This window comes from Balaenoptera physalus, assembly GCF_965194825.1.
Source record: "Balaenoptera physalus genome assembly, chromosome: 7".
NCBI classification, from domain to species: domain Eukaryota; kingdom Metazoa; phylum Chordata; class Mammalia; order Artiodactyla; family Balaenopteridae; genus Balaenoptera; species Balaenoptera physalus.
In genome coordinates this window covers 113,583,890-113,600,373 of record NC_138886.1, presented here as the reverse complement: position 1 = coordinate 113,600,373, position 16,484 = coordinate 113,583,890, and the positions used below count along the sequence as shown (strand labels likewise).

Here is a 16,484-nt window from a genome sequence, read left to right as displayed (position 1 = left end):
AAAAGAACACAGTGGCATAGACACGTCTTGACTGGTTATATAAAAGACCAAAGAGTTTTGGTTGACCCAGTGAAATGATAGAATAATGAGAGACAATATTTTTGTGTTAAAAGAGAGCTTAGAAATAATCTAGTCGGACTTCCCTGGCGGTCCAGTGGTTAAGAATCTGCGCTTCCACTGCAGGGGTAACAGGTTCTATCCCTGGTCGGGGAACTAAGATCCCGCATGCCCCATGGTGCGGTGAAAGAAAGGAAGGAAGGAAGAAAGGGTGGGAGGAAGGAAGGAAAGGGTGGGAGGAAGGAAAGAGAGAGAGAGAAAGGGGAAGGAAGGAAGGGAAAGGAAAGGAAGGAGAGAGAGAGAGGGAGGGAGGGGGAGAGAAAGAGAAAGAGAAAGAATCTAGTCAGGTCTCTTCAGATGAAGAAATTTGAGGCCCAAAGAACTTAGGGATTCGTTTTGATTAACACTAACTTAGAGGCAGAGTTAGAACTAATGATTTATGACTAGGTTAAAGGAGATGTTGCATGGTATGGTGTATAGCTCAGCAGTAAGATTTGACTCTGGTTTATTTAAGCTAAAAATAAATTTTCACTTTGGAAAACAGTTCAGTAGTTTCTTAAAAGATGAAACATATATAGCCTAGCAATTCCACTCTTAAATATTTACCCAAGGGAAATGAAATTGTATGCCTCTACAAAAATCTGTATGTGAATATTTATGGCAGCTTTATTCATAATTGTCAAAAACTGAAAACAACAACCCAAATATCCATCAGTTTGTGGATGTTATCAATAAGTATCTATGGTACATCCATAAAATGGAATACTTCTTAGCAATAAAAAAAAGAGTGGGCTATTGATATATGCAACAACAAGGATGACTCTCAAAAGAATTATACTGGTAGTGTTCGAGATTTCCAGTTGCTCTGCATCCTTGCCAGCACTTGTCAGTCTTTAGCTTTGACCCTTCTTGTAAAAGTGTAGTGGTACCTCACTGTGGTTTTAATTGGTATTTCTCTAAGGATTCATGTTTAGCATCTCTTCATTTGCCATCCATATGTCTTCTTCAGCGAATGCCTCCTCACATATTTTACCCATTTTTATTGCATTGTTTGTGCTGTTGTTGAGTTGTAAGAATTCTTTTTTAATAAAACAGATAAAAATGATATTTTATTAATGTGAATTTATTTTCTAAGTTAAATATCATTACGTTTATGTATCATAAAATCAATCAATGAGGAAAAATGAGGCTCTTCTGATAAACACAAAAATCTGAAATCAAGGGTCAGGGAACTACCTTCTTGTATTAACATTGAATTTATTTGTGGGTTTTTTTAATAAATTTATTTATTTATTTTTGGCTGTGTTGGGTCTTTGTTGCTGCACGCAGGCTTTCTCTAGTTGTGGCGAGCAGGGGCTACTCTTTGTTGCGGTGCGGTTGCTTCTCATTGCAGTGGCTTCTCGTTGCGGAGCACAGGCTCTAGGCGCTCGGGCTTCAGTAGTTGTGGCACGCGGGCTCAGTAGTTGTGGCTCACGGGCTCTAGAACACAGGCCCAGTAGTTGTGGCGCACAGGCTTAGTTGCTCCGCGGTATGTGGGATCTTCCCAGACCAGGGCTCGAACCCGTGTCCCCTGCATTGGTGGGCAGATTCTTAACCACTGCACCACCAGGGAAGCCCAATCTATTTGTTTTTTACTTTGGCTGGAGTTGTAAGAATTCTTTTTAATTTTCTGTTTTCAAGTTCTTTATCAGATACGTGTTTTGTAAATATTTTCTCCCAATCTCTGAGTTACCTTTCGTTTTAAGGGTGTCTTTTGAAGAAGTTTTAAATTTTGATTAAGTTCAATTTATAGGTTTTCTTTTCATATTCTTGTTCTTTATCTAATCTAAGAAATCTTTGCCTAACTTTCCCTCTCTTCTTCTAGAATTGCCCTATCCTATACAGTATCCATCAGTTGCATGTGACTATTAAACAATAGAATTTAAAATTCTATTTTATTTTAATTAATTAAATTTTAAATTAAAAGCTGATAACTTGATTCAGTTATTGAGGAAATTTTAAGTATGTTCAGAAGATCTAACTAAAACTAAATTAAAAAAAGAAAACTTAAAATGACTTTATCATGGGACTTCCCTGGTGGTCCAGTGGTTAAGATTCCGTGGGGGCCCAGGTTCAATCCCTGGCCAGGGATCCCACATGCCACAACTAAGAGCCTGCATGCCGCAACTGAAAGATTCCCATATGCCACAACTAAAGATCCCGCACACCACAATGAAGATCCCGCATGCCGCAACTAAGACCCGGCGCAACCAAATAACTAAATGAATTAGTTAATTAATTAATTTTTTTTAAAGAAAAGTTAGGGACTTCCCAGGCAGCGCAGTGGTTAAGAATCCGCCTGCCAATGCAGGGGACACGGGTTCGAGCCCTGATCCGGGAAGATCCCACATGCCACAGAGCAACCAAGCCCGTGTGCCACAACTACTGAAGCCTGTGCTCTAGAGCCTGTGCTCCTCAACAAGAGAAGCCATGGCAATGAGAAGCCCGAGCACCGCAAGGAAGAGTAGCCCCTGCTCAACTAGAGAAAGCCCGTGCACAGCATTGAAGACCCAACGCAGCCAAAAATAAATTAATTAATTTTAAAAAAAGAGTCAATTCACTTCCCCCACCTTAGCAAGTCAAATTGTTGTTGTTGTTTTTTAAATGACTATCATTAGGAAATGCCACATTTTTAAAATGTTAAAATATACTAGCGTACAACTTCTCAGGGGTATGGAAATGACTGTGTCGGCAGTCTTAATTAACTAATTGAATGCTCTCCCTTCTTGGTCTGTTCCAAGCTGTCTGTCTTATAAGTAACCTAGCAGGGGTTAGGTAGTGGTTCAACAGGGAAACAATATTGAGGGAGAAGTTAGAAAAGATGACTAGAAAAAACTATAGTCACTTTTATTGCTAAGATTCTTGGATTTTTTTTTCTATCCAACTATCCTATCCATATCAAATCTGTTGCTCTTAGTATAATACACTGTTATAGTTTTTCTTCTTTCTAACATATTAGTGGAATGATTTAAGAGAAAGTATTTGGAACTTGTACTCGTTTGAGTGCAAAATCAGTTTGTTATTAACTGGGTGACCTTGGGCCTTGACAATTGAATTGGTATCAATAGTATTTACTTCACTCAGTTTTGGGGTAAGAGCTAATTAAACATTGGATAGAAAATATTTGTCGATAATTCTTATTGTTAGTGAAGGTAATTCATACAATGATAGTTTCAATTCCTACTCCTTTCTAAGCAAGGGTCTACTTTTATTTTTAGAATTCCCTTTCAAGCGTCAGCTTTGATGTGTATTTTTATGAATATGTATGTTTTATAAATATAACTATCATATTAATATAACATTTCTGGTAATTAGATAATTATCAATATCATTTGAAAATCTTTCATAAAATTAAAAAGCTTTGCTGAATCTTATTAGAGAAGTGTTTTGCCAAACTGCATATGACTAGAAAGCATCAAGGAGTTTATTAAAGTTACTAACGTAATCTCAAAAGTTTAGACAAAATCTGGGAGTTATTTTTGTTTCCTTCCTCCAAGGCAATATCTTGTTGAATCATGAGGTAGCAGTCTCACTTTATTTCATTTCCATTGCCATGTCAGTAGTTGTAAGTGTTGTTCACTTTGCATCAGGACAAACATAGTATCAAAATGAAAATTATGAACCATTATCACTAGTAGTTCCTTGAAAATTAACAAGTATACCTAGCAAATGCTATACTAATACTAAAATATCCGTTAAGATCTCTTAGATTTTATTTTTGTACCATGAGACTTTTGTCATAAGGAAAAGAGCACTACAAATTTTGACAATAGTAGGAAAGGTATAGTTACATAATTCTAATGTCTGCGGAGGTGTCTGATAACCATACAGAAAAGACACTCTTGGCCTCATTACTAACATTAAATAGATGTTAATAGTTTGCCCTTTTTTTTTTTTAGATCAGATCTCCTTCCTCCCCTCCCCGCTTTTGACATAAGTTGTATCTAAAGCTAAGATCCCCAACCTTTACTTTTCCTCCCTCTCCAGAGGTTACTACTTTCTTCAAGTTGACGTGTATCATACCCATATGTGCTTTTATTAGTTTAGTATATGTTAAGGTGTGTGTATATTCAGTATTATTAGGTATTGCCAAATTATCCTCCAGAATGATTGTACCAATTTATACTCCATTTTGACTACATATTTCCAATACATTGTATTATTAGTCTAATTTTAGCCTATCTAAATTGTCTTATTTAGCCTATCAATTATTGTCTTATTTTGCATGTCCTTGATGGTAATGATACTGAGTTCTTTATATCTTTATTTTTTGACTACTCTTGTTTTCCCATTCTGTTGGGTTTTTTTGGTTTTTGGTTTTTGTCTTTTTGGCCGCACCGCGCAGCATGCTGAACTTCCCCGACCAGGGATCCAACCCACGCCCCCTGCAGTGGAAGCGCGGAGTCTTAACCCCTGGACCGCCAGGGAAGTCCATTTCTGTTGAGTTTTTAAATCTTTTTATTGTTGATTTGTACGAGCTTTTTATACTGAATAGGTTCCCAATGCTTTTTTTAATAACACATAATGGAAATATCTTCTCTCAATCTCTGGCTTGTGTTTTCACTCTGTTAATGGTGTCTTTTGAAGATTTTCAAAGTACCATAGTCAAATATGTGAATCTTTGTCTTATAGTTTGTGCTTCTTGTCTCTTAAGAAATTCTCCACTATCCCAGGGTGATAAGGTATTTTCCTCTTTTTGTTTTATTTTTCACTACAAGTTGTAAAGTTTTTGTCATCATATCTTAAGTATTTAAGTCATCTGGAATTAATTTTTTTGTGTGGTGTGAAATAATTTTTTCCAAATGGGTTACAAACTTTCCCAGCACCATATGTTGACAATGGTACTTTTATCATATGTCCTAGACAAGTATGTGCCTCTTTTCTGGACTGTTTATTACTTTTCCATTGGTCCATTAGCTATCTTAGTGCAGCATCCTACTGTTAATTACATTATAGTAAGTTGTAATACCAGAAAATTTAAATTCTCTCTAATCATTGTTCTTTAATATTTTTTAGCTAATCATAGCCCTTGACTCTTTCATATAATTCTTAATTTCCATAAAAAATAGAGTAGTGAGAACTGATTTTCTTTTTCTTTTTAGTAGAGAGATTTATTTTAAGGAATTGGCTCACTTCACGTATAATGTAAGAACCTTACAACAGTGTACTTCTAAGTCCTCCCTCCCATTCTTTGTGCTGTGGTGCTCACACATTTTATTTTTATACATGTTATAAATTCCACAATATGTTGTTACCATTTTTCCTTTAGACAGTTAATTATGTTTTTAAACAATTTTTAGAAGAAAAGTAGCTTTTTATATTTACATTTATTTTCACCATTTTCAGAGTTCTTCACTTTTTTATAGATTCTGTCTATTATAATATTCCTTCTTTCTAAAGAACTTCCTTAACATTTTTGTAACACAGTCTGTTGGCAATGAATTCTCTCACCTTTTATTTGTCTCAGAGTCTTTTTTTTCTCCAGCTAAGTTTCCCTTTGTTTTTTACCTTTTTTTCTTCCAGTTGTAATGAGATATAATTGACATACAGCACTGTATCAGTTAAGGGTGTACAGCATAATGATTTAACGTACATGTATCACAAGATGATGACCACAGTAAATTTAGTGAACACTGATCATTTCATATAGGTATAAAATTAAAGAAATAGAAAAAAAATTTTTTCCTTGTGATGAGAACTCTTAGGATTTACTCTCTTATCAGCTTTCATATATAACATAGAGCAGTGTTAATTATATTTATCATGTAATACATTATATTCCTAGTACTTACTTATCTTATAACTGGAAGTTTGTACCTTTTGACCACCTTCATCCAATTCCTCCTCCCCACACCCCCACCTCTGGTAACCACAGATTTGATCTCTTTTTCTATGAGTTTGTTTGTTTGTTTGTTGTGAAGTATAATTGACCTATAACTATTAGTTCCCATTACACAACATAGTGATTCAGTATTTCTATATATTTCAAAATGATCACCATGATAAGTCTAGTACCATCTGTCACCATACAAAGATATTACATAATTATTGATTATATTCTCCACACTGTATATTTCAAACCCATGACTCATTAATTTTGCATCTGGAAGTTTGAACCTCTTAATCTCTCTCACCTATTTATTTCTATTTTTAACAACAGTTTATTTTCCTTTCCAATTAATGTTACTTTTAAGGAGAGTTTTATAGGTTTTTTAAAGTTTTTATATGATTTTATACTTCTTTTTTATTTTATGTTACTTTTAATTTTTTGCCATATGAATGGTATTCTCATTTTAATTCTTATTAGTTTTACTGATCGTTCATGGTTGGCATGTAGGAACTCAATTTTTGTACATTGATTTTTTTCTATCTAGCAATCTTGATGAACTCTCCTATTAGTTGTAATAGGTTTCCTTCAGAATGTCTACTAATAATATCATCTGTGGACAGTGACATTTTATTTCTCCACTTCTAATCATTTCATCCTTTATTTTTCTTGTCTTATTGCATTATATATCATTTCCAGTATAGTATTAAATTTAAGCAGTCATAGTGGGTATCCTTTTGTTCTTGACGTTCAGGGAACTGTTTCTTATGCTTCATCATCAACTATGATGTAGGATTTGGTTAGAACCCTTTATCAGATTAAAGAAATATTTTTCTATTTATAGTTTGGTAAGAGATTTTGCCTTTGAATTGATGTTGAGTTTTTTAAATACATTTTCGGAGTCTTTTAAGATTTGTTTTTCCCTATATTCATTTATGTGTGAATTATGCTGATAGGTTTTCTAATGTTGTGCCAGGAAGCAAAAGCATTACTTAAAAATCAATTTGCTAGACGTATCTTTTTAATGTTGTATTTGAATCAGAAAGAACCAAAGTCTATTCCACTGCCAGAGAGAAAAGAAAACTGAACCTCTTTTCTCTGCTCATAGGTCTCCACAGTGAATATATGTGTTGGTTAAATAGAAAAAGGAGAAAAACAGGAAAAAATGGTGATGTCATTTACAACTTGCTTCATTAACACTCTTGCCTGTAAAAAAGTTCCTTTATGGTGTATACAATTCTCCTGAACAAGATTAAAGAGCTTTTGGCATTAACTCAACCTAAAGGTTATAGGTTACATTACAGATATTTAAAGGTAGTTTCAGCAGTAAAACTGCTTTAGAGTGAGAGAATCTTATCATCTTTTTTTTGTTTGTTTATTTTTTTGAACGGAAGGGAAAACCCAACAAAAGAAAATTACTGCTTATGATGGATTGCAGACATATATTTAATAATTTAATCTTTGCTTTACCTTATATTAGCCAGCTCACTAATTTTCTTTGTTCACTAGCTTATAAATTCAGTCTATATTCTTATCAACACAAAATATGGCCTTTTAGAGCACATCATCTCCGCAAATTTTTCTTAGTCTCGGACAATTCCTTTCTCTCTGTGTAGCATAGCATGCTCTGGTGGTGAAGTGTACTCTCTCTGGATCTCATTCGCCTGGGTTCAAGTCCTGGCACAGCCTTTACAACTTTGGGACCTCATAATTTCTGTGCTTCATTTTTTTCCTCTGTAAAATGGAAATATAGTTCCTACCTCATAGCATTTGTGGGAGGATTAAAGGAATTAAATGTAAAGTTCTTAAAGAGTGCCTGTCATTTAATAAATACCATATCGTAATAACTATGTATATTATAATTATTTTAAATAAGACTAGGAAAGAGAAGAACATATACAATGTTTTAGTCCATGGTTCTTTCTGCAAAAGACAGACTTAAATATTTCTCAAAGGCAATTCACTAGAATTGAATTTGCCATATGATGAAATTGCCAAATTTACCAAATGTACTAACTTGCCAAATTCTTTATTTTTTATTTTTTTTATGCGATATAGTTGATTTGCCAAATTCTTGTGTTGTTGTTTTGTTTTGTGTTTTGTGGTTTTTTTTTTTCCTGAAGTTTACAGTAATTCATACTGCTTTTGAAGATTTCTGTGAGGCTAGATTGGCTGGTTGTCATTTTGAGTTCATAGCAGCTTTTTAAGTGTTAGATTTGCTGAAATCTGAGGTCATAATGTGAGTCTTCTTAGTAATAGTTGTAATATTCAGAAACACATTTCAAAATCAGAAACCCCCAAGAGCTACGTATGAAAGGAGTACTAGAAAAATACCATTTGCTTGCTTAAGAGGTCAATAAGGAATATTGTCTGTGCAAGGAGCTTGTGCCAGTGCTTTGAGAGTATGAAAGTCTGATTTGTATGCTCCCCTATAAGTACGAATATTCAAGCTGAGAAATCAACTTAAAGATTGATCTCAAGATATTTCTTGGGGACCTGCCTCAACCTGTTCTACATAGAATTCCCACAGATGTAGCCCCACCAAAGATGGGCTCACCATCCAGAATTTTAAAACAACAGTAATGAAATCCACCTTGAGTTAGAATCAGCAAACATAACAAGACTCCCAAGAACTTCAGACAATTGTACAATCTGACGGAGATTCTAAAATTAAAATGTTAAAATGATCAAAGACATATATGAAGATATCAAACCTGTGAAAAGAACAAGATGCTGTTTTTTAAAGAGAACTTCTAGAAATGAAAAGCAGTCATTGAAAAGTTGAGTTAAATAGCAGACTTGACACCAATAAGAAAGAATTAGCAAATTAAGATAGAGCTGAGGAAAGTATCCAGAATGCACTGTACAGGGCTAAAAAAGCAAAATATGAAAGGATAATTTAGTTACAGAGACAGAGAGTGAAATGAAACATTACAATGAATATTTAATAGGCATTCCACTAGTAGAAACTAGGAAGAATGGAGGAGAGATGGTATTCAAAATGATAATGACTGACAGTGTTTTTCACAGTTGTCAGAGATGAGTCCTTATATGTTAGAAGTATAATCCCCCCCCAAAAAAAGAAAATCATACCAATGTACATCTTAATGAAAGATCAAAACATCAATGGCAAAGAGATTTTAATAGCAACCTATAAGGGATTACCAGTTAGACTGGCAGCAGGTTTCTCATCAGCAATGATAGATGCCAGAAGACAGTTGGATTAGTATTTTTACCGTTCTAAGGTAATTTGCTACCCTATAATTCCACCACCATCACTGTTGAGGAGTAAATTCAAAATTAAGAAATTTCCAGACTAATAATGACTAAGAGTTTACCTTTTGAACACCATTTAAAGGAAGTAGACTAAAGGATGTATTTCAGGAAAAAGGGAATTGAACCCAAGAAATGGGATACAAGAAGGATTGGTGAACAAAGAAATTGGTTAAAATGATGGTAAATAATCATTAACTGTGAAAAATAGTGTAAAATAATTCATTGACTCTACAGTACTATTGTTAGGACATATCTTTCTTTTATTTACATAGCACTGAGGGAAAAAGCAACACTGAGAATTGAACCATGACAAGTTGCTTTAATGATGGTGTTGATCAGTACATGAATCTGTTACACAAACTTCTCTTTCCTTTTAAATTTCTTTTATCCAGTCCAAGGAATTTGGCAGTGCCTTCATGTGCATTGCTTCAGATGTGATAGGGAATCCTTTTGTACATATCTTGGTTACGGACCATAGCAAAGTTTCATCTATTTGTAAATAGCTTCCATAGTAGAAAAAAATCAATAACAACTAAAATTCGAGAACTCCAGAAATAACAGGATAACAGTATTATTGAGAAATACAGAGGTAACTAGAAGAAATAGCTGTTAAGAGTCAAAAGTAGTTGCCTCTCAAATTGGTGATTCATTTTTAACTGTGTGTGTATATGTGTAAAATTGCATTTAAAAAAACAGAAGACTGTTGACTGAAGGAAAAATTGGTATAGCTATATTATTTAGAAATAAATCTAGAAATAGATTTTAAGACAAAGAGCGTTACATAATGGTAAACCATGCACTAGTATTAATCCTGACCATTATGTACCTAGCAATATAGCCTCAAGGTGTATAAAGCAAAATATGACAGAATTACAAAAAGAAATTGCCAGTTTCTTCTCTCCTAAGACTCAAAGTAGGTAAGGATATAGGAGATTTAGATAAGATAATAAACTTAATCTGCTCTGTATACAACAATTAGATTATATATTTCCAACTTTCATGCACACTGAATCATTTGTAAAAATCAGCTATTCACAGTGTACAGACTTACAAAGCAAGTTTCAATAAATATCAAAAAAGTATTATAAAATCTGTTCCCTGCCCACAAGAAAATTAGAAATCAGTAACCAAAAGATAACCATTTCCACCTTTATATTTGGAAGTTAAACCAAACACACACACACACAACACACAGTTCTTTTGTAGCTCAAAGTAGAAATCACAATAGAAATTTCATTGTATTTAGAAATGGGTAAATTGAAAACACAATGTAAACTTGTAAAATGTATCCAGAGCATCACTTACAGGGCTGTCTGTAGCCTGAATGCATATTTTAATCAGCTACACATCCAACTGCAGAAATTTAAAAAATATAACAGATAAAACCTGAAATAGAACAATAAAACTCAGAGCAGAAATTAAATAGAAATTGAAAAGCAAACATATATTTATGTTAATGATAATTGACTTGTTGGTTATGAGCTAAAGGAATACAACATTTTAAACTGTAAAGGAAGAAAAAATAAAATTAATAAAAGAGAAAGCAGTGCATTGCTCCTGGCTCAGAGAAATGTTATTGTATAGTAAAATTGGCAGCATTCCCTAAATATATAGATTAAATGTAGCTTCCATTTACATCCTTAGAAAAACTTTTTTTTAGAATTGAAGTCTAGTCATTCTAGCTTATTTTCAAATATTACAAAGTAAAAACTTTACAGCATTGAGATGAAAACAGAAAACAAAAACAAAAAAACAGTGGATAGAATAGAGATTTCAGAAATATATTCAGACTACTAAAGGACTCAGAGGTGTTAAAAACCAAGGATAAGTTAAAGGTGAAGGGAGTTGCCTTTAATGAATTCTGCAAGGACATTTAGGAAAATAGACTCATGTTTTTGTCCCAGTTGTGCATAAGAGATCAATTTAGGACTATTTATGAAAACAGTATTTTCAGAGATCAGATTGGTTTGTCAACATAATAGCTATTCCTCAGAAGTGTGTCAGTATCAAAAGGAAAGCAACAAAGAGAAAGGCAGAATATGGATAGTTGTTAAATCTGAGTAATGGGAGTTTACTGTACTAATTTTGCTTACTTGTATGTTTGAAATTTTCCATAATAAAACTTTTTTTAAATGAAAGTAAGAGAATGAGAAATATATGTACTAAGTATAACTGATAAAAATTTTTACCCAAAAAATATAAACAATGCTTATATATGTTAAGCATATATAAGTTCTGAAACCAGATTTATTCAGTGGTAAAAAGAAATCAACAGGCACATGAGGAAATATAGATAATAAATTATTACACAGAAAAATCTGCAGCTTTGTTATTGAGTAGAAATAAAATTAACATGAAAGCACTGCTGTGTGCTTATTAAGCTAGAAAAAATAAAAATTGTAAAACCTTATGTTGGCTACAATATTCGCTTCTGTACTCAGTAGTAACTGTATCTTCCTGCAGGGAAAACTAGCAATAGAAAAATATTTGTAAAATTATTCATTCCCTTTACCTAGTTTTATGGGATACACAGATGTCTAAAACATTAGTGAATGCCATACAGAATAGAATTTCTTCTCTAAAATCCTGTAAATTTAGGTGCCCCCCCCCAAAAATTTAGGTGACCTCTTCAGCCTCTTAATGATTTTATAACTATAGCAACAATGAGCACATACTGTCATGTTCTGTATCTATTCATTTAGTCCTCACAACTTTAGGAGGGTAGCTTCTATTACTGCATCCTACAGATAAGGAAGCTCAATCTTGGCGAAGTTAAGTAACTTTCCCAAAATCACACAATAATGAGCACAACCAAGATGTGAACCTAGGCAGTCTTACTTCAAACTCCCTGCTTTAAATCATTTCTTCAAACTGCCTCTCAAAATTAATTCATTTATCAAGTAGTTGATTTCCTGTTTAGGGCCATTTAATTGCTCCTAGATAGCTGCTACTAACATGTACTAACATTATAGAGGCATTTTGGTGCAGATTCTAGATGGTTTTGACCATAATGCTGATGGGAATAAGCAGTGAAACAGATCTTCTCCTATATTCCTGATGACATTGTAAATAGGCACAGCCTTTTTTGGGAAGCATTTTGGCAGCATATTTCAAAAGCCATAAAATGCTCGTATTTTTTGACCTAGTTAATGCCACTTCTGGGAATCCTCTGAAGAAACAGTCCAATATGGAAAAAGCCTTGAGCACTAAAGTTATCACCACAGCCATGTTTGTAATAAAGCAACTGAAAGCAACCCTAAATGTTCAACAGTAAGAGAATAATTAAACAGGTGATGGTATATTTACTTAGGCAGCCAATAAAGATGGAGTGATATGCAACATAGACAAAACACAGCCATGAATCTTAAAAGCAGCATACGCAATAGGTGCACTAAAATTATAGCTTTTACAAATATGAAAAAAGACAGGGACTGTAGAAATGCTGTGGGTAATATTTTTCTTTCTGGTATTTTTCAAATTTTCTGTCATATTTATTTCTAATTGCAGAATTAAAATCACATGATTACTTAATGTTTTTGTGTATCAGTCCCTAACTCTCGCTAGATTATAATCTGCTTGGTGACTGTAGGCAGCATATTAGAAACGTGCAAAGAGCACCACTGGAGCCAGGGAAACTTCGGGAACCTTGCCAGGTGCCTCATTTACTGGTGACAGTTACTCTGTGTCTCAGCAGACTGAGTTGACCCACAAAGTGAGCAGTGCACTTTGGGAAGCACGAGTGGGATCTATGGAGTCAGGAGACCTTGCTGTGTGTCTTTGGCTCTCTCTTCTCAGACAAGCCCCTCAAACTGTGTAAAACTCAATTTCCTGATCCATAAAATTGGAGCTAGTGAGATCAAGGTCTGGCACTCTTTCAGTAGACGCTCTGAAAATGTTTCTCCCATTCAGTTATGGCCCTTATAAAGTGTTCCTCACCTTTTTTTATCCTTGGACGATAGGAGCAAATGTAAAGTCTGTTGGCTAACTTCCTTTGCCTGAAATCTTTTGAGCAGAAGCTTTTACATGTCCATCTTCTGTCTTCTGCTGCAACTTGTTATCCGTGATTTAAAGATGAAGATAAAAAAGATTTTGTCATTGAGTGTGACTGACTAAATTTTCAGTTTTGTTTTAATCATATTTTTTTTTTCTGATTATAAAAGTATGGTAAATGCTCATTGTCAAACATTTGGAAAATGCAGGAAGCTGAAAGGAGAAAATTACACCATAATCTTTAAACCCAGAAATAACCATTATATACATTTCATTTATTTTCTTTTTAGGTTTTTCTGAGTATCTGATTTTTTTTTTTTTATAAAGGAGAAATATAGGAAAGTCCTCTGTCATGTTTGGGGCAGGTTTAACGGGGTGCTTTGTGTTCATTTTGAGATAGTTTTTCTTTAACAAATACGTAATTCTTAGATAGGGGTAAAAACCAAGCTAGCAATAGGGAACCAGATGGAGAAGGGAGGGGTAGGAATAGCTCTGCCTTGATTAGTAGGAAAATTTTTCCCATAGTTCTGATACCTATCAAAGAATGAACTTAGGTAAAGAATAATTACCCAAATCATGCTTCCTGGACTTTTTAGTACTTTTTTTGTTACTGTTTTCATTATAAGTAACCGTGTACCCTTTCAGGCCATGAGTTGTGAATTATGGATTGGGAAATATAATTATCTTTCACAAACTTGGAATAAAGAAGCTCGCAAGGGACTTCCCTGGCAGTCCAGTGGGTAGGGCTCCGCGCTTCCACTGAGGGGCTATGGGTTCAATTCCTGCTTGGGGAACTAAGATCCCACAAGCCATGCAGTGCGGCCAAAAAAGAAGGTTGCAAAATACTCACAATTTCTTGGCTCCTGACCTTTTAGAACCTGCAGTTTTAAAAACTCATCAGTTCCTGTAATGTCTTCTGGAGAAAACTAGGAAATTTATCCAGTGACAGAACCAACGAGCAGCAAAGCCTTAGCCTGCGCTGCGGTGGCCATGTGAGGGCAAGCACTGATGTCGCGCTACCCTGACTTGCGCTTAAATCCGAAAGAATGTGTCTGTCAGGAGATGGGAACCATTGACCCCTCCATCTTCTGGGCTTTGCTGTTCAAGGGAGGCTTCTGTGGAGTGAAGAAGAGAGAAGTGGGAGAAAAGGTCTTTTCCCTCTTCTTTCATTCATTGTCTTCAGAACAGCAGTTGAATTATGAAAGGTGACACAGGGTCCGTCCCATATAAATAATTTTCAGTGTGGCGTATCTGTCATCCGCACTCCATTGAGGAGGACCTGAGGGATGTTTGAGGTCAGCGTGCTGGTTTGCCTCATCACTCCCCTTTGAATACGCCTTTGTGGCTCACGCCCCTTTGACTTCTGAGGACTGCGGCCGCAGGCAAGAGGCTCTTGATTGGTTGGGAATGGGTGTCCCTCACTCCTGCCTAGTATCTGCACGTCAGGGAAGTCACTTGTCCTTTGGAGTCATTTCTGCTGACAAGGCTGAGCCATCACCCCCTTACTGATGCTTGTTTGTTAACCCTTCCCAAGCATTTCCTCTTGGAGGAAAGTCACCCGACTTATTTACAGAGAAGCAAACGTAACCTGTAGCACAGTTTGAGGTTCCAGCTTAGAATTTAATTGACTTTACACAGTACTTAGGTCTGACAGGATAGTGGGAATTTGCAAGTGTCATGTGAGAGTGGAGCAGAAAACTACAGCCAGGAAAACTTCTGTTTAGAATAACCTTGGCCCCTCCAAAACTCTACTTGCCTGAGATGTAAGTTGGTACCCCGCGAAGAACTGGGTATGATCTGAGATTTTTGAGGGTGCTGAATGCTAGGGGACGTGGTATCCAGCACTGTAAAAGGGAGGAAGCCATATGGAAAGTTAGCTGAATTTACACAGTGCTCTAATGAGAGAAGATGATCAGCTTTATTTAATTCACTTTATTTTTTAGGCTTTTTCTGTAACTGATTATTGACAAAAGTGATTTGTTTGTTTTTCAGTATTGCCTGTCAGGGCACCCAACCTTACCATGCAATGTGCTCAAATTCAAATCAACCACCGTTATGCTGGACTGTGGACTGGACATGACTTCCACCCTCAATTTCCTTCCTTTGCCACTTGTTCAAAGGTACGTGCTGATGCATCCGAGACAAAATGAGCTTTGGTTTGCTGAAAAACGGTACGCAGTAGCATCAAGATGACCAGTACCTTGTGTGTTCTCCTAAGTTTACTTTGTTCCCTTAAAAATGTTCTTCATCAAAATAATTTCCTTTGGCTGGGTTGATGGAAAGTGTTGTATTGATTTATTGATTGACTTCTTTATTATAACTTCTTCTGAGCTTCTGTTAAATGTTCCTGCAACTACTCAGTGCAAGTGAGGTCATATATATTTCATCTTTCTTGCTAATTCATGTAGGAGCTGATAAATGGTCAACTGATGAGCCCCACGAATTGAATTTTAGAATCATTTAACTGCCTTTGCAGGGACTTGACATCATAGAGCCTGACATTTCTTTTTGATAGGTATCTATGTATTATTTTCATACTAGTCAGCTGTAGATATCGTAGAATCTTACATGAAGCCAAAGTCCATGTCTTAAAGTAGACAGATTACCCCAGGCCTACAGGCAGCACTGTTTACTCTTACTAAGACCTTGTCTAGGAGATTGGTTTTCCAGCTTGCTGCTATTTAGAAGCAGCACTTTATAAAAGGAGTGGGTAACTTTTAGAAGCAGATATACTCCCAGCAGCAAAAAGTGATACCGCATGAAGGAAAGGAGACCGAAAAGCTATCTAAAGCAGATTTAAGAGCTTAAAAGCATAACGAGCTGGTTAAACCATCTAATGTATCTCATTCACTGCTGAAGACTTCACTGTGTGCAATGATTATTCATAATGATAACCCCGTGAACCATCTAGGAAAAGTATAATTAAAAATCAACGATTGACTTTTTTCTGAGATAAGGGATACAGTAAGGTGATGGGGACAAGGTCAGAGTTAATTCCAGATTACAGTTTATGCATAGCTGATAAAATTCAGTTATAGTCACATCCAGCACTTAGAAATACTTTTACCATCCATAGATATTATCCAGAAGGGAAAAAAAAAATGTATTTAGAGTTCATTTAGGAACTATAGGTGTCATATATATTTCTCAACAAAAATGACTGCATGTTTCTTATTAAAATAGCCTGATATCATTGTCTGTTTCCTTCCAAAGATTAAATGTTCATTCACTTGGTATTAAGAATCTGCAGTGTCCTAGACCAGGGGATACAGACATGAACAAGACAACTTTTCTT

At 35.1% G+C, this 16,484-nt stretch overlaps 1 protein-coding gene and 1 pseudogene across 3 annotated transcripts in view; one reads left to right on the top strand and one right to left on the bottom strand.

The window, feature by feature from the left end:
* Positions 1–16,484, top strand: part of INTS9 (integrator complex subunit 9) — a 104,073-nt gene that overhangs the window by 15,551 nt on the left and 72,038 nt on the right. The window contains exons 1-2 of one of the 2 annotated variants that reach the window (XM_082468887.1): positions 1,622–14,326; positions 15,182–15,309. In XM_082468887.1, coding sequence (XP_082325013.1) covers positions 14,198–14,326; positions 15,182–15,309 — 257 coding nt within the window. In that variant the 5' untranslated portion in view covers positions 1,622–14,197. Of the gene's footprint in view, positions 1–1,621; positions 14,327–15,181; positions 15,310–16,484 lie in introns of those variants that run through there. The other variant, XM_082468888.1, reaches the window with a different exon arrangement.
* LOC309664021 (forkhead box protein N3 pseudogene) overlaps positions 10,085–16,484 on the bottom strand; it is a 38,439-nt pseudogene continuing 32,039 nt past the window's right edge. Inside the window, exon 2 of the transcript XR_014268456.1 lies at positions 10,085–10,100. The product of XR_014268456.1 is annotated as a forkhead box protein N3 pseudogene (transcript). The remainder of the gene's footprint in view (positions 10,101–16,484) is intronic.